Source organism: Danio aesculapii, chromosome 14 (genome assembly GCF_903798145.1).
Source record: "Danio aesculapii chromosome 14, fDanAes4.1, whole genome shotgun sequence".
NCBI lineage: Eukaryota > Metazoa > Chordata > Actinopteri > Cypriniformes > Danionidae > Danio > Danio aesculapii.
Genome location: NC_079448.1, coordinates 16,834,396 through 16,859,726, shown reverse-complemented (window position 1 = coordinate 16,859,726; position 25,331 = coordinate 16,834,396). Strand labels below are relative to the sequence as shown.

The window sequence follows — 25,331 nt, the reverse complement described above, 5'->3', positions numbered from 1 at the left end:
GAGATCAAATCTCACACAGAGATTTCGTGTTTTTCTCTCTTTCTGCACCCTTCACATTTTTCTGTAGCTTATATATAATATTATAAGTGGTAGCTTTGTCTTTTGTAGGAAAATATATCCATATTTTAAAATGTAGGACGTCGTTCATATGTATACATTATTCACACACACACACACACACACACACACACACACACACACACACACACACACACTTTATACATTTTTAATATCACTTTTTTTCAGGGTTTCCAAATGCTATAGGGTGCATTAATTGCAGCCGGTTTTAAAGCTTTATCTGTCACTAAAGGACACTGATAATATGAAATCTGTCCATAGTATAAATGTGCAGGTACAACTTAAATTTCTGTCCTTGATCTTGTGGTGTTTCAACTATTATACTCAATACTGCTTTCACTTACTAGCTCATACGTGATGACCCCACCTCATCACTATGTTGAGGCCAAATGGCAGATTTTTAGGGAGTAAGATTTAAGTGTATAATACAAATATAGTAAAAAAAAAAAAACATTGTGTAAAGCAAATGTTGCACAAAGAATACCCTTTTCTGCCTTATATGATAATACCCTACCTGCAGCCTGACCCAGAGGAAACCTCAGCAGACCAAAAAGATGGAAGAGTGCTACGAAATATAACTTGTCAAAAAAAAAAAAGTTTAATTAAATAGTTTGGTCTGAAGCACGGTTCATTTCTTTATTTCCTGAAATAAAATGATTTATACTGCTTTATACACGCACATTTCAACGTGTAACATTTTTTTCATATACATTTCTCACCTTAAGGTAATGCTCATGTGACTTTATTTATCTTTTAAGATGGACCGTATACAGCTACTTTAGAATTTATATATATATAAAAGATTGTTTGTGATACAATAGTAAGATTCAAATATGGAAAAGTGCAGACAAATTCTTACACTGTTTGTTGGTTGAGGCAGAAGGAACTTCGTCTGCATGCAAAACAAAAAGCATAAAAAGAACCAAAAGCTACCTGACAACAATCACTTACAACAGTGACAGATTGTGTGGTTTAAGTCAAATAACTCAACCACTGATGAGCCTTTATTAAAAGGACAGAGCAGCTTCTCTAACTGGTGGCCCACAGCAGTTAGACAAGCCTCGGCCTCCTTTCTATTAGCTACATGATAAAAAGAATATTCTAGAGTGTTTAATACAGCTCCAGTAATCAAATTTGACCTTTTCAGAGAATATTGTGTTTATTGTGTTTAATTATGACTTTGGACAGAGTCCTTCTAGCTCCATAAGGATTACAGTTTCTATAAGCCTTATATACTAGTCAATACACATTTGTATTGTGGCCTTAACAAATTAATGGCATGAAAATTAAACGCATGACTGGTTACATAACATACTCAAAAAGGATGTTAAAGAGACGTTTAATTTTTCATTACAATAAAATTGAGGGTGGCATGTGTAATTTATTGAACTAACAAATTTTCTTATTATTTATCTTTTCTTTTCTTATCTATTTCTTATCTTATATTTCTTTCTTTCGTTAATGCAGATGTGTAATCTGTGATTAAAACCTCCAGCTCCGCCTCTGTTTTTCTCACCGTGACTTTCTATGGTGACTCGTGAATTCGGCGATCTACTGAAAATGCCTTTAGGTATGCGCCGTGCACGCGCATTAACCCGCGGTTATCTTCAGGAGGTTGATTTAACTAACTCTTACCAGCTGTACTGGAACCGACATACTCACGGTAAGCATTTTTTATACACAGGAGATGAGAGTTATTATTTTCTACATTTCACGTATTATTTAAAATGATATTCCTTTTAGGCAAAAATTAATCATGAATTAATCTTTCAGTTTTTAATTTTTTAAAAAACATTTTAAGGTCAAAATTATTAGCCCCTTTAAGCTATATATTTTTTCGATAGTCTACAGAACAAACCATCGTTATACAATAACTTGCTTAATTACCCTATCCTACCTAGTTAACCTAATATATATATAAAAAATAATATTATAATATAATATAAATAATAGTATAAACATACACAGAAATATTATGTCAAAAACTGATGCGTTTAATGTTTGCCTAGCACTAATATAAAAGAGATACACACTGTTCTACTGTTCACATGACTATTTTAAATGTAAATTTCCAGTTTTTCAGTTATTTGATTTTAGTTGTTTGAAATACTTTACAAATAACCATAATGTTTCTCAATTGTTTTAAATATGACGATGATAAGAAATTTGCTTTTTCATTAGTAAAAACAACTAATTCATCTTTTAAAGGGCACCTAGGTAAGCCCTTTCTTCAGATTTAATATAAGTGTTTTGCGTCTCCAGAATTTGTCTGTAAAGTTTCAGCTCAAAACACCCATCAGATTTTTCATTATACCTTTTGTAAGATTCTATTTTATACATTTTTGCACTAGGGGGCTGTTTTGTCGTACTGCGCCTTTAAGGCTAGTCCTCCCCGCCCACCATTTCTACATGCCTTTCTGTGTGCCTTAATCTCCTTCCCCTGGCTGTGTCAGACAACAGACAGACTTAAAGGAAGCAGATCTCACGAAGCGTTTGTGAGAAATACTACAGCAAGAACTTTAACAATGAGTATTTGTTGTGCAGTTGCATCGATGAGTCACACAAAGTTCGCGCGCGCGCAAACACACACACGCACGCACGCACGCACACACACAGACAGACAGAGCGCCTGTTTAGCTTGGCACTCTTTTTGCACGCAAATGTGACAGGATAAAGGTTAATATCTACTGCTGTATGGATATCTGTTATGTTTATGTACAAAATAAACCTGATTTAACGTCCACAAACCGGGATTGAAGCGTCTTCTTGTATAATTGGACATGAAAACCGCTCCAATTGGTCCACCGTTTTTATGTTGCTAAATTAAAAAAAAAAAGGACCGGGTGTGTTTAGATCACCCCAATATGACGGTCTATACACCATACCTGCACATATGTCTGTCCAAACAGCTTGAAAAGTAGATTTTTCACCATAGGTGCCCTTTAATACATCTTTTTAAAACCGTTAATGAACAATTATGCAAAAAAATAGATAATTGTAAAATAAAAAATTTAATAATTGTTCAATCATCATTGTAAAGTCTTCAATTAATCTATATTTGAATATTAGGTCATATCATCCAGCCCTACAATAACTTTCATGGCACATTCCTACCACCATATGAAAGTTTTATTAACATTGTAATAATTATTAACCATATGCTTATTTATAACGTTTTTTTTTTCCAGAATCATGAGGATCATTTATACTAGCTTTTAGCTTCAAAACCACCAGCAAAGCCTTTTCTTTCAGTCCTTATAAGTTTTTTGTCCTATATTTGACCATCATGTGACACAAATCTATTGCAGTTGAACATTATTTCCTGATAGCACAGTCCTTGTTTGTTTCTGCCAAAATGAGCTAAGCAAGACGCTAGAGGGCGCCTGCAGTCCTTCAGTTAGCTTTTGAAGAAGTTGTAACAGTTTTACTTTTTCCCACCTGTACTGTCAATAAATCACAGAATTTGGAAAGTGCTTCATAAATGTGACGTGTTTAAAGATCAGATCATATTTCAAGAGTGATCAATACAAGTAATCACTGTCCGATATGTACACAATCACATGTGTGATTTATGCATACATGAATATGCTGTTTGCATACATCTTTGGTTGGGAAAACGACCAAACAATAATTTTCTTCATGACAAGAGCTGGAATAGGAACTCACATGTGAATCCTGTGACTGGAGTTGAGGCTATAGGATTAGCAAACAGAGAGGACACTGGAGCCGTCAATGACTGACTAGATAGAGCAGTGCTGGCTGGGGCTGGGGTAGCTAAACAAGAAAAACAAACATGTTAAACAACCATTTTTTTAATGTTATAATTTTTATTAATTATAATAATTGAAATAGAAAAAAACTGTACATGCCTGAAGTTTTTATTCCAAAATTAATAGCAGTTGTGGAAGCAATGGGGGCAGCAGTAGGAGCACCAAGAGACAGACCTATAAACCAACAGCAAAATACATTAATAAATATTCAAGAAAAAAAAGCACTATTCTATATTGTATAGTACCAGTGTGTTTGTGTGTAGTAAAGGGCAATTAGGAGTCTTAAGTCACCCAAAGTCTAGGAAAAAAAAAACAAAACAAAAAAACAATGCCATGTGTTTTATTGAATCTTCTGAATCGCAGAGCTACTTTCTGCGTCATGTTATAGCATCAGATTAGTGGCCTGTGCATTCTCATTTCAGATAAAAATATTTTTTCTAGGACTGGGGTTAGGAGATATAAGCCACTTTTGGTCAGCTCATACATTACGTCAAAGCAATGTCATAAAACAAACAAACAAAATTTTGAATTCAGTGCCTACGTTAACATGGACATCAGTAATCTAATTATTTGCCTTAATCTAAATAAGGCAATTTCCCTGAGATGGGTTGCAGCTGGAAGGGCATCCGCTGCGTAAAACAAATGCTGGATGGGTTGGCGGTTCGTTCCGCTGTGGCGACCCCGGATTAATAAAGGGACTAAGCCAAAAAGAAAATAAACGAATGAATAAATAATGCAATAATATAATTAAGGTGTTTAGATGAGTTGCTTTTTGAAAAGTCCTTTCATGTTCATGTTATAGTACATATTGTTCAATTAATGTCATTATGTCACCATTCAACGCTAGCTTCCCCTGGCGTTTCATGCAACAGTTCGTGTTCATGATGGCACCATAAGCGGCTTTGGGCATTTCGTTTTTAAATTTTGCAAAAAGTTTAACTGCAGTTAATTTCTCACACTATGAATGCAAACAGGCCACCTCTGCCATTTTCATTCACTAACTTTTCATTCATGCCCCTGCAACAAAGACACTTCAAAGTCAAGCCACTTAATAATGTCCATTTCTTTTAGAATTCTCAACATAGTCATCGTTTCTAAAATGCACCAAAAATGCTCTCTTGAAGCCACTCACGTTTTTGTCATCAAACACCTGACAACCGTTCTGCCACAAAATGTAGCAAAAAGCACTACAAAATGGCAACAGTTTGATTAAGGTGTTTAGATGTCTGTGCACTTCAATAATGCGACTAAAATAGGAACACTCCACATGTCTTAATTTGATTTCTGTTTAGTCTGAGTATGACCTTAGTAGGCATGGGACGATAACCGTTTTTTAGGTACATCATGGTTTGGAAAAGTCAAGGTGTTAAAACCGCCAAAATTTTCTATAATACCGTCCCTAAGGTATATGTAAGACTTTTTATTTACTTTTTTGCTTGTTTTTTTAGGACAACAGTATCTCCAGCGGAAAAAAAAATCCAAAGATGCCGTTTTAAATTGTAAAGAAATCTGTGTTTTTAAACTTATGAAGACAGCAGAAGTCTATGATTCATTTTCATTACTTAGCCTGACATGTTTACTGTTACAAAATATTATAAATCTTTCAAAAAATTAAATATATTGTTTTCAAAGGGGAAACAAGTTTTTTTTTTTTTTTACCCAGCAGTAATCTTAATACCGTGATACTGGGATATTTTTATCCAAGGTTATCATACCATCAGAATCTAATACCGGCCCATGCCTAGACCCAAGTCTAATTAAGGTCATTAAAAAAACTCTGTTTTCATGGTAGACTCTTGTTTCAGAACCTGGTGCGTTTAATCAGTTAGCACGGTTCGTTTTGCATATGTGAATCCTGCAATTGACCTTTCGCTAAGCCACACCCAAAAACCGCCACCCACCAATCATGGCTTAGCAACTGTAGCTACGCGCAGGGGCTCTGTCAAGCTTTCGAGCGAGGGAAACAGGCCAAAGCATTGTGCATATGGATTGTGCAAATCTGACACCCGGTATCCTAAAAGTTTGGACAGGGTGGTGTAATTTTTTCTCTTTTCAAAACCAAAAACCCAAAAGGAGAAATGTCAGCATGGACCAAGCTGTGTGAGGGGCGCTAAAGGAGCGGAGTTAAGTTGGTTTTGTTTTGATATTCCTGACACATTCAGTGACAGACGGCAATAACTCACACATCTCTTACTCTAAACAGATCTAAACTGTGTTTCATACAAAAATACAAAGCAGGTTATGTTTCACAGCGGTCTTTTTCTTTTTTCGCTCGATATTATGAGCACTACTTTGTTTAAGCCTTCGCCATAGTAACGTTAGACATACTAATAGCAAATAGGTCATGATGAGTCATTGATGCGGAAAATACGAATCTGCGAATCTGTTGCTAACTTTACTGAACTTCATATTTCCATCTAGTTCAAGCTACGAATATTTGAAATTACAAATCAACAGAACAAAACAGAGATGTGATCACAAACTGAGCACTTGGAATCAATATACTTTACCAGCAGCTGTGTTTCATTAATTTATAAACAGCACACAAACATACTGACAGTAATAGGTAACTTACTGTACACTGTTACGTGTCAATGATGCTAATAATCGGCACAAATCCATGAATGAACTATGTAAAAGCTCTGTCCATGCATGTTTCCTCGTCGGTTTGTAACGCTAAATTTCATTGCACAACAATAGTCTATCAGGCTTTTTGGCTAAAAATAGAGAAATCAGAGTTTAATTTGTTCTTATTAGATTATTTTAAAATTTCATCTCTCCTGCTGAGCATTAGCTAAGCTGATGAATGGTCAGCGTATGAGGCGGCTAGGCTAGCTTCAATTTTGCTTGAATTATTTTCTAATCGGTTGCATATTATGTTGTCAATATACCCCTGTAATGCATACTGCACTCCTTTTTTGTGTGTGCACTCTTTGGGCATACTCAGGCTATGTACAGTTGCCTTGAACCATGCCAAAGCACGCTTGTCCCCCCCTTCTCTCTGCCCCGGCAGCCTGCACTCACATTGCATCTAAGTCGGACCACGCTTACATCATTGATGACGCACTGGTCAGTTTAACAGAATTCAATTCACTTTTAATTGTATAGAGCTTTTACAATGTAGATCGGCTCAAAGCAGCTTCACATAGAAGATCATAGTAAACTGAAAGTGTCAGTCCAGTTTTCAGTGTTAAAGTTCAGTTCTGTTTAGCTCAATTCAGTGTGGTTAAATAATCACTACTAAGAGTCCAAACACTGATGAGCAAATCCATCGATGCGCAGCTCTACAGATCCAGAACCATGCAAGAAGAGCAGTGCTCTTGTTCAGCACAGTGGAGATTTCTTTAGTTATATCATTTTAGTCGTTTGATATACAGTAACACACTGTCAAATAATTCGCCAAACAGATCAGCCACTTTTGACGCTAATAAATAATCATACAAGTCCTCGTGCTGCAGGTATTAGGAGATTTGCTGAAGGTTCAGCTGATGTTCAGTGAGGGATTTGCGTCTTTAATAAACTATGACAGTTTGAGTTCAATTAACAGTAAGAATGATTAATAAACCCATATAAAGCAGTCCCTTAAGTCTCGTCTTCAGTTTGGGGCTCAGGCGCACTTTGCACTCACACTAAAAGCGTACCGCGCCAAATGCCCAGGTGAACCGCACTCTGGTACACTTCTTCCAATCGGAAGTCAACTCAACTGAAGACCACTCACACTCAAATGAACTGGGAAATGCGCCTCGGCACGGTTCAGATAGCATAGTGTAAGAGCGCCCTTAATCATGAGTATTGTCTTAATCGTATTAAAACTGGAATATTGGTGTCCATGTAAACGTACTCCCTGTTAAGACACTGTTGTATTACCTGTAGTAGGTTGAACTCCCAATGAGAGCACAGGGGTGGGCTGTGCCGGGGCAACTGAGGCTGCCTGAACTTTGGCTGTCCCAAAGTTAAATCCTCCCATAGGCTGCTGGGCTGCAGTTGTCTGAGGGGTGAGCCCCCCAAGAGAGAAGCCTGTCCCAGTGGTTGAAGCCCCCAGACCCACACCTGTGGTTGCAGGTTGAGGTGCTGCAGTTGTGCTGAGTTTTGGAAGGGAGGCACTAGATGCAAAGAAACAAACAGCTTGAAACGGAGTTGTCATTTTTAACCTTGCTGTTTCACTGTCACTTGTAAAATCCTATTAAAAAGCACCTCTAAAATGCTACATTAAAGATGTTAACATTCTATTGAGGGTCCTGAAAGAACAATGGATGAACAGAAAAGTATATAATAGATTTGTCTACAAAAATAAAAGGGATAGTTCGGCCCCAAATTAAAATGTTCTCACCATTTACTTTAACTTGTGTGGCTCAAACCATTTGTTTTACTTAACTAGCCATTGAAACCTATAATAAGAGTGAAGATGAGATAAGAAAAATGACATTTCATGATATTTATTATTATTTTATTACTTAATATATATTAGATATGCTTTTTTTAATATGTAATAAAAAAAATTTCAGCATATTATATATATGTACTTACAATGGTATATTTGTTTGCCTGTTTATATTATTTTGTTTTCCTCCCTTTGTCTATTTGTAGTGCTTGATTTACAAAAAATAAAATAAAATAAATAATAATAATAATAATAATAATAATAAATTCCATAATAGAGGTCACGGTTCCCAGCTTTTTCCTAAAATACCCTCTTTTCTGTTCATCAGGAAAAAAAAAACTCAAATATGTTCAGAACTAGTGGAGGGTCAATACAGAATGACAGAATTTTATACCATCCCTTCAAGAGCCAGCAGGAACACTGCAAATGAAAAAAACTAAATAACACTGCCCGTATGACATTCTTATTTTAAATCAGTTGATTTTACAAACATATGTGCAATTACACACACGTGAGTGAACTGCCTCTTTCTGAACCCTCAAAATACACATTAGCCTCAAGCCTACAAAACTACTAGCCTAAATAAAATTCCTATTTAAGCAATTCTGAAAAGTAAACAGTCGGTATTAACAGCAAAAAACAAATTGCAATTGACTGCACAAATAAATACAATAGTATCACTATTCTTTTGAATAACCTTTTAATTGGTATAAGAAAAAGAAAATCTCCACAGATAAAACCTCACCCAAAAGAGAAGCCTCCACTTGTAGTGGTGCTCTGAGTCTGGGCTCCAAAGCTGAATCCACCTTGCGTGCTTCCATTGTTCTGTGTCGACTGTGCAAGAAGACTTGCAATCTGAGATGGTGGGTTACCAAAGGTTTGAGTCTGGGGTTGGCTGGCCCCGAAAGAGAAGCCCCCTACTGCAGGAGTGCTGGAACCCTGTGGTAGACCAAAACCCGTGGTAGCTGCAGCTGTGGTAGTTTTAGGAGTTCCAAAATTGAAGCCTCCAGTCCCCGTTTGTCCAAAGTTAAATGCCATTGTGCTATAAAAACACCAAGAAATCCAGTATTATACATCTGTAACGTGCACCCTGTCTGAGAAAAATTAAGTAAATTTTGAGACTTTGTTTTAATGACAACCTATGGACAAAACGTAAACCACGTGTAAACAATGGCTGTTAAACAGTTGGTTCACTCCAAATTGAAAATTCTGTCATCATTTACTCAACCTTCAAGATATTTTGAAGAATGCTGTAAGCATAGTTTTTTCCAACTATGGAAGTCAATGGGTGCCTGCAACCAGCATTCTTCAAAATTTGTTCTGTGTTCAACAGATGAAAAACTCAAAAGGTTTGAAACCACATGCGGAAGACTAAATGATAAGGTGGTTTTAATCTTAGGGAACCAGAGTCAACCTCTACCTCATTGTTTTTAATTATAAGAATGGGTCTATGCTACATTGTAAGGCAGCTAATCACAATTCATGATTTTATATCCCACCAGGGTTCTTACACATTTTTAAAGTCACATTTAAGCACTTTTAAGCACATTGCAGACGCATTTCAAACTGTTCCACCACTTTATAATTGAGGTAAATTACATACAGTTGAAGTCTGAATTATTAGCCCCCTGTTTATTTTTTCCCCCAATTTCTGTTTAACCGAGAGATTTTTTTTTCAACACATTTCTAAACCTAATAGTTTTAATAACTCATTTCTAATAACTGATTTATTTTATCTTTGCCATGATGACAGTAAATAATATTTGACTAGACATTTTTCAAGACATTTCTAAATAGCTTAAAGTAACATTTAATGACTTAACTAGGTTAATTAGGTTAATTAGGCAGGTTAGGGTATTTACACAAGTTACTGTATAATAATGGTTTATTCTGTAGACTATCAAAAAAACATAGCTTAAAGGTGCTAATAATTTTGACCTTAAAATGGTTTTTAAAAATTGAAAACTGCTTTTATTCTGGCCAAAATAAAACAAACAAGACTTTCTCCAGAAGAAAAAAAATTATCAGACATACTGTGAAAATTTCCTTGCTCTGTTTAACATCATTTGGGAAATATTTAAAAAAAAATAATAATTCAAAGGGGGGCTAATAATTCTGACTTCAACTGTATATACATGCACATACACAAGCTGTACATACTTCATACTACATTTTACCAGATATTATTTGTTATAGTATTCTGTAGTACTATAGTATAGTATTCCAAGAACACATTTTGATGGTATGTTTTAAGGCTGCACGATATTGGAAAAATCTGATATTGCGATATTTTTTTTTTCTGTGATATTATAATATGAATACAGTTTTACAAGGTGGTTTGAATAGCTCTATTTGGCAGTTTTTTGTGAAGTCTAACAGTATTCAGATACAGAAATTGGATAACCACAATGCAAAAAAATGCTTTTCTTACTTTGCATTGTCTCATTTCTGGTTCGGAATATCTAAAATTCATGGATCAAGTAAAAATAATATTTTGTTTTCACCTTCAGAAGAAACAAGTCAAAATTAAGAGTTTGAAATGTGGATATTTGGACAATAAACACAAAAAATCTAAAAGAACTTTGTTGCATAAATTGTATAAATAATTAAATACAATTAATCTTTGCTACACCGCCAAACATCATAATATTTTGTGAAATTCTCATGCAGTCAAAGACCTTAAAAACACATGCAATTGATAAACTTTCACTTTATTATGGTTAAACACAGCCATGACGCAATGTGTTCTGTGGCTCCTGGTCAACTAAAATTGAGACTAAACATTACAGATCTTCCGATGTGACTATTGCGAATGTCCATATTGCGACATTGATGATGAAACAACATATTGTGCAGCCCCATTATATTTGCCAAAAGCCCTACATTGAATAACGGTCAGTTACTGTCTTAAATACCATTTACTCACATTTCAAATGATCATTTTATGCAAAAGCAAAAATATTTAAATAGTTAATTAGTATTAGTTATTTAGAAATAAAAGCACCATATTTTTAAGCACTTGTAAACACTAGATCAAAATCCAAGCATGTTTAAGGATTTCCAGTAAGAACCCTGAATGATGAATTTGAAATATATTCCTAACTAAGATAAAGCTGGTTTAGCAAAAATAATGGATTGAGGTAAATTTGATTTAAATTTGCACATTTGTCAATTTTTAAACAGTAACAACTTGTGGCAAGCTACCTATACTGTTTACCACGATTTTACTTTGAATATTTGCTTTAATGAAGTCTCTTAAAGCTGTAAAAAAGTAAAAGCTCTATCTATTTGAAGTTATTATGAATCTGAATTTGGTGAATTGTGAATGTCATCCTTTTTTTTTTTTTTTGAATTTCAGTTAGGGCTGAACAATATATCGTTTGAGTATTGATATCGCAATGTCTGTTTAATTTAAGAAACATTTATAATATTTTGAAACAGTAAACATGTCAGGCTTAATAGTAAATAACCCATTAATTTCTGATCTCTTCAATTAGTTTTAAAAACACAAATTTCTTTACAACACATAAGAATACAAAAAAAAAACTTACATATACCTTGGGAACGGTATAACGGAAATTTAACGGTATTAAAACCTTGACTTTTCCAAACCGCGGTAAACCTTGAAACCAGTTATCGTCCCATGCCTAAACACAACAACAAAAGTTAAGTATGTTTTGCACAATTTGTTGTCAGTTTGGCAAGTCAGTCACCTTTTGTTAAATAATTTACAACTGCAATAAAACATTTTCCACCTTGCTCTTTTTTTAACACTTTGAATTTTGCTCGTCATACATTTATTAAAATTTTACACAGACTTTGTTATTGACGTTATTTAACATTTATGGCTAAAACAGCTATTTAACTTGTTGTTTTTTTTGTTGTTGTTGTTTTTTTGGTGGGGCAAGTAAAAATCTGAACCACTGAAAGTAGAAAAATTCCTTAGTGTTGAACCCTGCATTCGGTAACACTTTAGGGCTTAATTCTTAATACTAACAAGTTGCATATTAGCATGCATGTCACTGAAATATTGGCTGCTTATTGGTACTGTAAAGCACATGTTCTGAATGATCTTATTCTACATTCATAATCTTACCCAATATCTAAAGTAAACTACCTTAATAACTATTAATAAGGAGCAAATCAGGAGTTTATTGAAGCAAAAGTCGAAATGGTTTGCTAAGAGCGAGAACTGAACCTTAAATAAAGTGCGACCAAAAATTATTCCCAGGTATAACAAAGTATATCGCTATATAAAACAAAACACCGCAATGTCAGATTTTCCCAATATCGTGCAGCCATAACCTACACTGAATTCACATTAATGTTTCGGATCATGTAACGTTAACGTTATGCAGCGTTAACTCATTATTGCAAATCGTGATGCTCGAAACGTTATCCCATCTCATGCAGATTAGGCTTAAAACACGTACTAAAACTGCAATTTAGATAGTCATAGTGCCAAGTGTTTTTTTTTTTTCTATTCAGATAACAAGTAATTTTTCTATAAGCATTTAAGCTTTGATGGCAAAAAAAAAAATTATTGATGACAAAAATGTGTACGTAAGCCACTGTGTTTAGGGACAGTGTTTTGCTATGCTGACCAACTGAGCTTTATTACATTTTTTAGCTAAAATGTTGTACCTTACATGCAATTATTTAGATATTAATATTTCGTGTGATCGACTCTTTAAAATTAATGAACGCCAAAAGAAAACTGATGTTTTTACTTCAATTCAGTGATAAGAGCTAGCTGACAGCTCCTCACATTAGGCTAACTCAATGCGCACTTCTCCACAATTACATCACAATTGTACTTACTTTAAGACAGGTTCATCACATAATACATCACAAGGAGAAATAAAACACTTCAACATGTAACATGTAGAATTACAAAGACGTACAATTATTTCACAGCAGCTCCCGCGCACAGCATGCGTCACATGCGCAGTTCCTCTGAGGACCTTCGCGTCATCTTGTCTAGGGTCTAAAATTTTGCCTGCTTAAAATTACAGACTTTTTGTGGCAACAGCATCACATTAAAAAATAAAAGGTCGTAATAAGCCACAACATCAAAATGATAAAGAAACATTTTTTACTAGGAATCCAGTTAGTTAATTTATTTTTGCATCAACAAAAAAGTTTATGCATTAATGTTCATCAGTAGGTCGTGTGCACGAGTTCGGGCACTGGTAAAGACAGTGATGAGGTTGGTAACTTTCTCTCTCTCTCTCTCTCTCTCTCTCTCTCTCTCTCTCCCCCTCTCTCTCTCTCTCTCTCTCTCTCTCTCTCTCTCTCTCTCTCTCATTAACAAATACACAAAAGACTTAGATAACAATTAACATTATCAATCTTTTCATCCACATTAATGTTAATAATAATAATAATAATAATAATACAAGATAAATACAATAATAAAAACTAACAAATAAAATAAATGATAAATAAAGAAAAATAAGTAGCACTGGAGTTGAAGTTCTCAAAATATGAAACCAAAATCCTCTAATAAAGTATATAAATATCTTGCTTTTTGCATGTCTTTGGATTGTGTGGGGGAAACCAGTGCAAACATGGGGGGAACACACAAACTCCACACAGAAACTCCAACTGACCCAGCCAGGACTCAAACCAGTGACCTTCTTGCTGTGAGGCGACGGTGCTAACAACTGAGCTGCCGCGCCGCCCTATTCATGAATATAAAATTGTAACAATATCTACAAATTATTTATAATACAAGATCTCTTTTTTATTCTTAAAGGGCAGCTAGTTTACCCCTTTTTTAAGAGTTAATATTAATATTATGGTTCTTCAGAGTGTGCCAGTTTAGGTTCAGTTCAAACACAATTCAAATTTGTTTATTATAGTGTGTTAAAAAAGTGTCATTTTGGGGCCGTGTACACATGTCGTTGTTTTAGGGGTGTGTTGCTTTACCTGAAAATTAGTTTCGACTTCCCACCCAACTTAGCAAGTTCGTTATTTCCAATGGAGGGACGCGCATGCAAGGCAACCTCCTCACATTTTCCAGCTGCACCTAGTTGAGATGACAGGGAGCTTCTGTGACCGTGGGAAATGCAAACGGCTGAAGTTTAAGGAAGACGCAATGGAAAGTACACATGTTTGCAAACCCACCTAAAGTTACAAACAATGGCGCCGATGAGAGCGATCATATAGTGAATGTTGATCCGCCAGCCTAGATCAATGGAGTGTTTTCGGAGAGAGTGCTGAAAGACTCGGTGGATCAGCTATTTTTAATGGCCGAGCGTTGCATTAACTTCATGTTCTGTGCAAATGGCCGCTATGTAAAATCTCTGTTGCTCATTCGCAGGAAGACAATGAAGGCTCTTGTGTTGAGCCCAATGAGCCTTACACCTAAAAAATAGAGCATGGGTGTCTCTTTAATGACATTGCTTTGACTCACATGCTGAAAATGGCGGAGGTGAAACAACAAACTGAGGATATGGTAATGTGCATCTGTCAATTCAATTCAATTCAATTTAATTCACCTTTATTTGTATAGCGCTTATACAATGTAGATTGTGTCAAAGCAGCTTCACATATAAGGTCATAGTAAATAGGAACAGTGTAGTTCAATTTGTAGTGTTTAAGTTCAGTTCAGTTTAGCTCATTTCAGTGTGATTTAATAATCACTACTGAGAGTCCAATATTAAAGAGCAAATCCAACGATGCGCAGCTCTATAGATCCAGAACCATGCAAGCCAGTGGCGACAGCGGAGAGGGAAAAAACTTCACTAATGGCGGAAGTGAAGAAAAAAAACCTTGAGAGAAACCAGGCTCAGTTGGCCATGATCATTTTAATTTCTCCGCTGGCCAAACGTCTTGTGCAGAGCTGCAGTCTCAGTGGCGGATGCTGGAAGCTGGCCTCAGCGAAGACTCGTCTGTCTCTGAAGCGTCACAGGAATCAGTCTTATGTTCTCCACTCTTCCATGACCATTACAGTAGCTGCTCCAGTGTACCAGTGTAAGGAGGATAAAATTGGGGTGATGTGATCAAATTTTCTAGACCTGGTAAGAACTCTGGCAGCTGCATTTTGTACTAATTGAAGTTTGTTAATAGAGGATGCTGGGCAGCCAGTAAACAGTGCATTACAGTAGTCCAGCCTAGAAGTCATAAAAGCATGGACTAGCTTTTCTGCATCTGAGATGGATAGCATACTTCGTAACTTAGCGATATTTCTCAGATGAAAGAAAGCAGTTTTTGTGACATGGGATATATGATTTAAGTTAAAGTTAAAGTAATTTAAGTTCAATTGCTGTCTAATATGACACCCAGATCTTTTATAGTAGAGCTAACGCTAACTTTGTATCCCTCTAATTGTAGGTCGAGTTGTGAGATCTGCTGTGTACAGGATTTAGGCCCAATAAGTAATAATTCTGTTTTGTCTGAGTTTAAGAGAAGATAATTGTTGGTCATCCAGTCTTTAACATCTTTGATACACTCAGTTAGCTTGGACAGTTTAGACGTCTCGTCAGGTTTAGTTGAAATATATAATTGAGTATCATCTGCATAGCAGTGAAAGCTGATCCCATGTCTTCTAATTATGTCTCCCAGGGGTAGCATGTATATTGTGAACAGCAAAGGGCCTAAAACTGATCCTTGAGGCATCCCGTATTTTACTGGGCTGATTTGTGAAGGCTGTCCATTAATATTCACAAACTGGTAACGGTCAGCTAAGTATGACTTAAACCATTGTAGGGCCTGTCCCTGGACACCTGTAGACTTTAAGCGATTAATAAGGATACCATGGTCAATGGTGTCAAATGCCGCACTAAGATCGAGTAGAACTAATAGCGAGATGCACCCTTGGTCAGCAGCTAAGAGTAAATCGTTGGTTATTTTCACTAATGCAGTTTCTGTACTGTGATGAGCTCTGAAACCTGACTGAAACACTTCAAAAACATTGTTCGTCTGCAGAAAGGAGCATAATTGAGCAGAAACAATCAATATTGTTGGGCAGGGAACCCCACTCCTACGTCAAGTTGCGGTCGGTCTCAAAATCGTTCCAATTGGTCCACCGTTTTTATGTTGTTAAATAAAAAATAAAAAAAAGACTGGGTGTGTTTATATCACCCCAATATGACGGTCTATACCAGTGGTGCTCAACCCTATTCCTGGAGATCGACCTTCCTCCAAAGTTCAGCTCCAACCCTGATCAAACACACCTGAACCAATTAATTAGGACCTGAACAGCACTTGATAATTACAGGCAGGTATGTTTTATATTATCCACCCCTTCTGCATAAATGTGGTTGTCATCTACCGCCCACCGGGTACATTAGGTCACTTCTTAGATGAACTGGATGTTCTTCTCTCATCTTTTTCTGATTATGACACTCCCTTGTTGGTGCTAGGTGACTTCAACATCCACATTGAAAGACCTCAAGCTGCTGACTTCCAGACTCTGCTTGCATCTTTCGACCTCAAAAGAGCACCTACTTCTGCTACTCACAAATCAGGTAATCAACTAGACCTTATTTACACTCGACATTGCCTCGCTGATCAAACACTAGTAACTCCACTACAAACATCGGATCACTTCCTTCTCTCTCTCAACATCCACATTACTCCTGAGCCGCCACACACTCCAACTCTAGTTGCCTTTCGCAGAAACCTACGCTCTCTCTCACCCAATAGACTATCCACAATTGTTTCTAACTCTCTTCCTCCATCCTGCAAACTCTCGGCACTTGATACGAACAGTGCCACTGATACACTCTGCTCCACGCTAACATCATGTCTAGACAGACTATGCCCTCTTACATCCAGACCAACCCGGGCCAGTCCTCCTGCACCCTGGCTCTCTGATGTTCTCCGTGAGCATCGCTCAAAACTTCGGGCTGCTGAGAGAAGTTGGCGAAAAACTAAAAATCCTGAACAGCTCATAACATACCAAACTCTTCTGTCTTCTTTCTCGACTGAGGTTACTTCTGCAAAGCAGACATACTTCCGTCAGAAAGTCAACAGTGCCACCAATCCTCGCTTGCTTTTTAAAACATTTTCCTCCCTCCTCTATCCTCCTCCTCCACCCGCATCCTCCACACTCACTACTGATGACTTTGCTACATTCTTTTGCACCAAAACTGCAAAAATCAGTGCTCAATTTGCTGCACCTACAACAAACACGCAAGATACACCACCAACACCACACACACTCACCTCTTTCTCCCAGCTCTCTGAGTCTGAGGTGTCCAATCTCGTGCTATCAAGTCATGCAACCACCTGTCCGCTAGATCCCATTCCCTCTCATCTCCTGCAAGCCATTTCTACTGCAGTCATACCAACACTGACTCACATAATTAACACATCTCTTGACTCTGGTCTATTCCCTACTTCATTTAAGCAGGCTAGGGTAAACCCTCTGCTAAAGAAACCCAACCTGGATCAAACGCTACTTGAAAACTACCGACCGGTATCCCTGCTTCCATTCATGGCCAAGATTTTGGAGAAAGTAGTGTTCAATCAAGTCCTAGACTTTCTTACTCAAAACAACCTCATGGACAACAAGCAATCTGGCTTTAAGAAAGGCCACTCAACTGAGACTGCCCTGCTCTCGGTCGTGGAGGATCTCAGACTGGCTAAAGCAGACTCTAAATCATCTGTCCTCATCTTGCTGGATTTATCAGCTGCTTTTGACACTGTAAACCACCAGATCCTGCTATCTACGCTTGAGTCACTGGGCGTCGCAGGCACTGTTATTCAATGGTTCAGTTCCTACCTCTCGGACAGGTCATTCAGGGTGTCGTGGAGGGGAGAGGTGTCCAACCTACAGCATCTAAACACTGGGGTACCTCAGGGCTCTGTGCTTGGGCCACTTCTCTTCTCTATCTACACGGCATCTTTAGGAACAGTCATCCAGAAACATGGTTTTTCCTACCACTGCTATGCTGATGACACCCAGCTATACCTCTCTTTTCACCCTGATGATCCCTCGGTTCCAGCTCGCATTTCAGCCTGCCTGTCAGACATTTCACTCTGGATGAAAGATCATCATCTCCAGCTTAACCTCATGAAAACGGAAATGCTTGAAGTTTCTGCCAACCCGACTCATCACCATAACTTTTCAATCCAGATGGATGTAGCAACCATCACTGCATCCAAAATGGTAAAAAGCCTTGGAGTTTCGATTGATGACCAACTGAACTTCTCTGACCACATTTCTAGAACTGCTCGATCTTGCAGATTCGCACTCTACAACATCAGAAAGGTCCGACCCTTCCTATCTGAACATACTGCTCAACTCATTGTTCAAGCTCTTGTCCTCTCCAAACTGGACTATTGCAACTCTCTGCTAGCCGGGCTACCAGCTAGTTCTATCAAACCTCTTCAGCTGCTTCAGAACGCAGCAGCACAAGTGGCCTTTGATGAACCCAAAAGAGCACATGTCACTCCGCTACTCACCCGTTTGCACTGGCTGCCAGTTGCTGCCCGCATCAAATTCAAAGCTCTGATGTTTGCTTACAAAGTGACCTCTAGCTGTGCTCCTTCGTATCTGCTCTCACTTCTGCAGATATATGTGCCCTCCAGAAACTTGCGTTCTGTGAATGAACGTCGCCTCGTTGTTCCATCCCAAAGAGGGAAGAAATCACTTTCCCGAACTCTCACATTCAATCTGCCCAGTTGGTGGAATGAACTCCCTAACTACATCAGAACAGCAGAGTCACTTGCTGTCTTCAAGAAATGACTAAAAACGCAACTGTTTAGTCTCCACTTTCCTTCCTAATCTGCAACTGCCTCTCTGGCTATACCACTAACTGTGCCCTCTTTCTCTCTCTCTCTCTCTCTCTCTCTCTCTCTCTCTCTCTCTCTCTCTCTCTCTCTCTCTCAAAAAAAAAAAAAAAAAAGTTCTACTAATGGTTTGCTTCTTAGACTTTTACACACCTGAAACTTGTCTATAGCGCTTGTTCACTGCTGCTCTTATAGTTGTGTAAATTGCTTCCTTGTCCTCATTTGTAAGTCGCTTTGGATAAAAGCGTCTGCTAAATGACTAAATGTAAATGTAAATGTAAATATGGGTTGCAACTGAAATCTGCAGGAACGTCGATCTCCAGGAACAGGGTTGGTCACCCCTGGTCTATACACTATACCTACACATTTGTCTGTCCAAACAGCTTGAAAAGTAGATTTTTCACCATAGGTGCACCATAGTTCTCATTTTATATCAGGTAAGTTCACGCTATGATGAACCATACACATTACTCGTTTTTGACTTCAGCAATGATTTCAGCAAAAAAAACTGTGAAATATGGTTAATTAAACTGTGGACACTGAATGCTTAGAATGAAAGGTAAAAATGTAAGTTCACATACCCTGCCGTACAGGTGCAGTTCACTGTCAGAATACAGTTGTTTTTCTTGTTGATGATTACCCAGGCCTTGTACAGTTCCATCTTCTTTCCTTGTCTTTAGCTAGGCAGAACCTCGGTTTTCAGCGCTACAAAGTATATTGTATAAGTATAATGCATTCACTACGGCCAATTTAGTTTACCCAGTTCACCTATATCACATGTCATTGGGCTGTGGGGGAAACAGGAGAGCCTGGAGGAAACCCGCAAACATGCAAATGCCACACAGAAATGCCATCTGGCCCACATGGAACTTGAACCAGCAAACCTTGCTGAGGTGACAGTGCTAACCACTGAGCCACCGTTTTGCCCCTTAGTCTCATATCGAAGTCAATTTATTCTCTAAATCACTGGCATTGTCACACGCACATTGATAAAAAATAACCCCTCAGACCAATGCACGTTTGTTCAAGTGTATTTATTTGATATAATTTTTAATAATCTGAAAATGACCAAAATTTTATATATAGATTCTAACTTGATGCTTTATTCATTTCATCCATGGGATGCTGAAAGCTCAGATCAAGATGCTAGAAGCTCCAAAGTGAACAGAAAATAATTTCTTTCCGGGGTATCTGCTGGGTTTTAAAAGTCTTAAAATGTCTTACATTTCAAAAACCAAATTTTAGGCCTTAAAAAGTCTTTAAATATTGTGTTGTAGGTCTTAAATAATTTTAAATGGGTCTTAATTTTTTAAGCTATACCAAATTGTGTCAACACCCATCCAATCACTAACAATATATTTCAATAAAAGTTTTAAGAAACATTTATTTATCAACTCTATTTACTTATTAATATGGTTTAATTATATTCCTTAATGTTTTTTTAAGGTTTTAACTTGGCCATTAAAACATATTTAGCGTTTAGCCTTGTGTAAGAAATTAAATTTATTATAGTCTTAAATAGGTCTTAAAAAGTCTTAAATTTGACATGATAAAACCTGTAGAATCCCTGTTCTTTTTGCTCTAATTAAATCAGCTTAAGAAACATGCATTTTCATGACTTCAGATGATGTAATTAAAAGAATAGGGTTACTGAATTTTCTGTCCTATAGCCTACATAAAAAAAAAGATTAAAAAAAAGCTAAATTGCATGTATTTAATCATTACTGTAAAAGTCAAACCTAAATCATAAATCTCTTGTTCAATGGTTTTACTATCTCAATTCATGTAAAACATCATAATTTATCATCACATCTCTTAAATAAATCCTACATGTTAGCTTCACATAGGCAATAACCTGTAAAAGTCACATGTGAAATGTGTGGTTTCTGAACATTTACTGAACATTTACATGAATACCCTGAAGTTTCAGATGTGTTTTCAGATGTCATTGTAGGTCTAATGAGCATATGAAGCTGATGTGAATATTATGATTCCTGTTCAACTACTTTTTTCATTAAAAAAGAATCTTAATGTAAAATACATCAAAATTGTATCACTATTATGTCATTCAAAACCATGAGATTTTGGTTCATCTTCAAAACACAAATTACAATTTAAGAACGAATCCAAATCTAAGAAGAGTTTGTGAACTATAATCACTTGAACGATTTAACATTAGGCTTTTATTTACAAAAATAACACACATAGACCACATTACTTACAGTAAATTATTAATTTTGTCTGAACTACACAGCAAGATTTATTCATACTGTTCAAATATTATTTTGACAGCACAAGAATCCTGACCATAATGTGATATTTGTCATGCAGATATTATTATATTCATTTATTTATTAAATGTGTACAAATTAATATTTTAACACACAAAACATGCTTTGAATAAAGAGAAAGTTGGTGAAAATTGCTTTCTTTTCACACATACAGTTTGTGTCATTAGTAAAACTGAACCCTGAAAAAGGCTTAAAGGTGCAGTAGGTGATCTGCCAAATTCCTAACGTTTGCATATTAGCTTTGAACATGCACATCCCTCCCCTGCCATCTAAACCCACGACTGCTTGAGTCATGAACACGCACTGAACAGATGACCATAGACAACCTTATATAAAATCAGATCATGTCATTCACCAGTTAAAAAACTCCATGGAGACATGCACTTTGTCCAACATGTTGACAAGCCAGCGGGGTGCAGGAATTATATTTCCCCTATAGTCCTAGTAGAATTATATTTCCCCTAAGCATTGGGGTAAAGTTGGTTTCATATCCGCACATTCTGACTTTCTCCTTAATAATATAATTTCAGAAAAGTATTGTTTGCAAATTCTAAATAGTGACATCATATAGTCAGCTAACGATTATAAAATACAACATTGTTCACAGTCAATGAAATAGTGCTAATGTTGTTTTGAAGTCATTCCTACATGCTATTTCAGACCGAACAAAGTAATGTTAGAGTGGGAGCATGTCAGAAGTTGTCTGATCAAAAATGAACCAATGTGCAAATATAAATCAAACTTCTCCTCAGTAAAGCTGGTTAGCTGGAAGAGCACTGTTTACTTATGTTTTGTTATTCAACTAAATAAATATCCTGTTATATTTTTACATTGCACTTACATTACCAAGAAAATCAGTGACTTACTTTTAATTTTTAATTGTGCTCCCTGATTCTCACGTACATCGCTTGTTTTCATCTCCTTTTACACTTGAACAACTAAATTAGGTCTATTTAACCGACTATATTATCCATCCTATTAAAGGTACTCCATGAACTTGAAAATAATCTTTCTACGTTTTCAGTGGCTAAACAACACTTCTGTGCATATAAACAAATTCATAAAAAGACCACAATCTACATAAGCTTTGCGTGACTAAAATAGTTTTAAAACATACCTGTCTAAACTAAATATTTCAGCCGTGGTGTCAAGCTTCAGATTGTGGCTTTGAACTGCATAATTTCAACTCCCTCCAGCTTACAAAAGTGACTCCAATATTGATTTAGGATTTAGAAAAGTTTTGATTCTGCATATTTTGCAGAAGCCTTTTCGAAAACAATATTTCTTTTCATGGACACAAGGCCACGTTGGTCTTTCAGGGCGCTTTCACACCTAGACTTTTGTTTCGGAACCTGGCTCTTTTCCCCAGTTAGCACAGTTCGTTTGGCATATTTGAGTCCAGCAATCGTGCTCGGAGCCGCACCAAAATTAATCGGTTCAAGATCGCCTGAATGAGGTGGCCTCGGCTTGATTGAAATGGACTCTGAAGCAGATTGATTGTAAGAAGAAAGCAAAATGATCCAACCAACTAACAAACCAGGCTATACAGTATCAAGGTGTATTATGGATATGTAATAGACATATACGGCTATATTAAGAGAGAGAATTATGAGTAGGGGTAATCCTACTGGTAAATGTGCATTTCATGTCAAATATGAAAGTGAAAGCATGCTGAAATATTACAGAGAGCTGTTTATCTGTTAACTGTCTTGGTCTATCTGTTATTTCTCTCTATAATGTAAAGTCTAAAATGCATAAGCCAATGGCTATGTATGAGAAATTCTTACCTCTGATTTATATTTTGTGACCATGTCTGTAGGTGTCACCATTCAAAATTAAAGCACAGCTTTTCACCTATAATGTCTTATTGCTCATCATTATAAATTAAAATAAGGATGCATGACAGCAGACTTGTTTTAGCTATTTTGGTCCGTTTAGAAAGTTGAAAAGTGAAAAGTTTGAAAGCGAACCGCACCAAGAACAAAGTGCAACATTGTAACAATTAAATCCTTGTTTCGGAACAAAAGTATCGATCAAAAGGTGTTAAAGCATCCTCAGAGAGAAGTTCAGGTTGATGCTGAGTTTACCCGATGTCACTCTCTGCCAGCTGTAGGTGGCCATGCTTCACATGTTTGCACTAGTGATGTATCTGTCTGCGTGGACAGGCTGCTCAGAAATACAAATTTATATTTGTTGACTGACAGTTTGACTTACCTATCATAATGGAGTTATTTGTCGGCCCGTTTTAGGCCTTACCCAGAATATAAAAATACATACAAATAAATTTAGATTATTAACTTTAATCAGTACTATCGGAATGTGAAGAGACTTAACCAGCACAACAAAAAATGTTTCTGAAGACAATCACCTACTGCACCTTTAATATTATTTGTTTATTATTTAAAAGGCACGTGTGCATGTGTAATTTGTAAGCGTCATGTTGTGGAAGCCAAATGTAATGAAATGAAAATGTAAACCTTGTGGAGATAATGTTTTGTTCCTTGTGAGGAATTGGCTCATATATCACGCTGGATAGAGTGTTTTGAAAATGTAAAAACACAGATTGTTTGAGAAGGGTCTGAGAAAATCTTCCTGTTAAGGTTGAGTTTAGGGATAAGGTTGGGTAGTCTGTACAGTATAAAAATCATTATGTCTATGTGAAGTTCCCATAAAGATAGCTTGTGTGTGAAAGAGAGATTTTGTGATTTATAAATATTACATTAACCCTCAAAACTGTGTAGTTCCTCAGTTGTACAGAAAGTGTAATGGCGATTTTCAATGGCTTAAAAAAAACCAATGTGCCTATTCTGTCGCTGTGATCTCTAATCTCTGCTTCATCTGTTTGGTTTTAAATGTGACTTCAGTGTTTGTAGAGCATGTTATTCTTTGGTGTAACTGCAAACTTTCTTGCAGTTCGGTTCTTGAGAGGCGACGCTTGAATTCATCAGTTGTAAAGTAGTACATCATTGGATCCAGACAGCAGTTTAGACTTGCTAGACACAAGGTAACTGGATGAACATGGAGCACTGCATTCTTAAATGTGGCACTCATATTAAAATTGGATTTAGTTAAAAAGTCTAAAGGAAAGGTTATGTGATAGGGCACAAAACAAATCATGAATACGCAAGCACAGCTTAACACCATCTTGAGTGCCTTGTGTTTTTCCCCAGTGTCATGCAAAAGGCGGGTTTTCTCTCGTAGACTTGCTGCAGTCAACCACGTACAGGTAATTACTATAGCCAGCGGTAGAAGAAATCCGGTAATTTCTGCGACTGCCAAAAGGGACACTCCTAGTTCTTTTTTGAGTTGCATCATGGGTAGTTCGGCGAAGCAACATTGTGGATTGTTTTCAGATTGTCGTAGAAGAGGAAATGGCAGACATCCCACGCAGACAACGAACCATCCGACAAAACACCATCTGCGGTCCTGTCCTTTCATGATGTCACAGCTCAACGGCTGGAAAATGAGTCGACAGCGTCTCAGACTGATGCAGGCCAGAAAGTAGATGCTAGCGTACATGTTGACATATTTCAAATAGAAACAGATCATGCAGGCAGCTTTCCCAAAAGGCCATGAGTTGTTCAAATAGTAGTAAACGCGCAGGGGTAGCGATAACACTTGGAGCAGATCAGCCAATGCCAGGTTGATCATAAATATCACAGCCTTCTTCGTCTCCTTTATGTAGGCATAAAAAATCCAAAGTGCTAGAACATTGGCAATCAGTCCAGGTATGAGAATCAGTGTGTAGAAGACTGCATAAATTTGATGCTGATAATCTTGTATTGATGTACTGTTATTGCAGGTGTCACTGACATTCATCTTTTTTTCATTTAACTGAGTTCAGCTTGGCCCGATCTGCAACAACAGTCACTAAGCACCAACACACCTTATCAAAATAAGGTTATTTAAAAAATCTGTGAGACACTCCCAGAAATAGTCTCCTGACATTGTTATTGGAGTTCTTGTTTCAATGTGTTCTGAAAAACAGCACAGAAAGAAGTTAGTCTCAAAATCAATAACAAAGACACAGTTATACTTGAACTGGACAAATGTTGAAAATGTATCTTG

The 25,331-nt window shown here is 36.8% G+C and overlaps 2 protein-coding genes across 5 annotated transcripts in view; both read right to left on the bottom strand.

The window, feature by feature from the left end:
- Window positions 1–13,238, bottom strand: part of nup62l (nucleoporin 62 like) — a 34,643-nt gene extending 21,405 nt beyond the window's left edge. Inside the window, exons 1-6 of one of the 4 annotated variants that reach the window (XM_056472688.1) lie at window positions 13,134–13,208; window positions 11,781–11,876; window positions 8,975–9,271; window positions 7,716–7,951; window positions 3,948–4,022; window positions 3,745–3,852 (exon numbers count right to left, since the gene is read on the bottom strand). In XM_056472688.1, coding sequence (XP_056328663.1) covers window positions 3,745–3,852; window positions 3,948–4,022; window positions 7,716–7,951; window positions 8,975–9,267 — 712 coding nt within the window. In that variant the 5' untranslated portion in view covers window positions 9,268–9,271; window positions 11,781–11,876; window positions 13,134–13,208. Of the gene's footprint in view, window positions 1–3,744; window positions 3,853–3,947; window positions 4,023–7,715; window positions 7,952–8,974; window positions 9,272–11,780; window positions 11,877–13,050 lie in introns of all 4 variants that reach the window. The other 3 variants (XM_056472687.1, XM_056472686.1, XM_056472685.1) reach the window with 3 other exon arrangements.
- A 7,920-nt stretch (window positions 13,239–21,158) lies between these two features.
- The window catches only part of gpr174 (G protein-coupled receptor 174), a 45,131-nt gene continuing 40,958 nt past the window's right edge, over window positions 21,159–25,331 (bottom strand). Inside the window, exon 2 of the mRNA XM_056472867.1 lies at window positions 21,159–25,240. Within this exon, the coding sequence (XP_056328842.1) occupies window positions 24,066–25,082 (1,017 nt within the window). The 5' untranslated portion in view covers window positions 25,083–25,240 and the 3' untranslated portion in view covers window positions 21,159–24,065. The remainder of the gene's footprint in view (window positions 25,241–25,331) is intronic.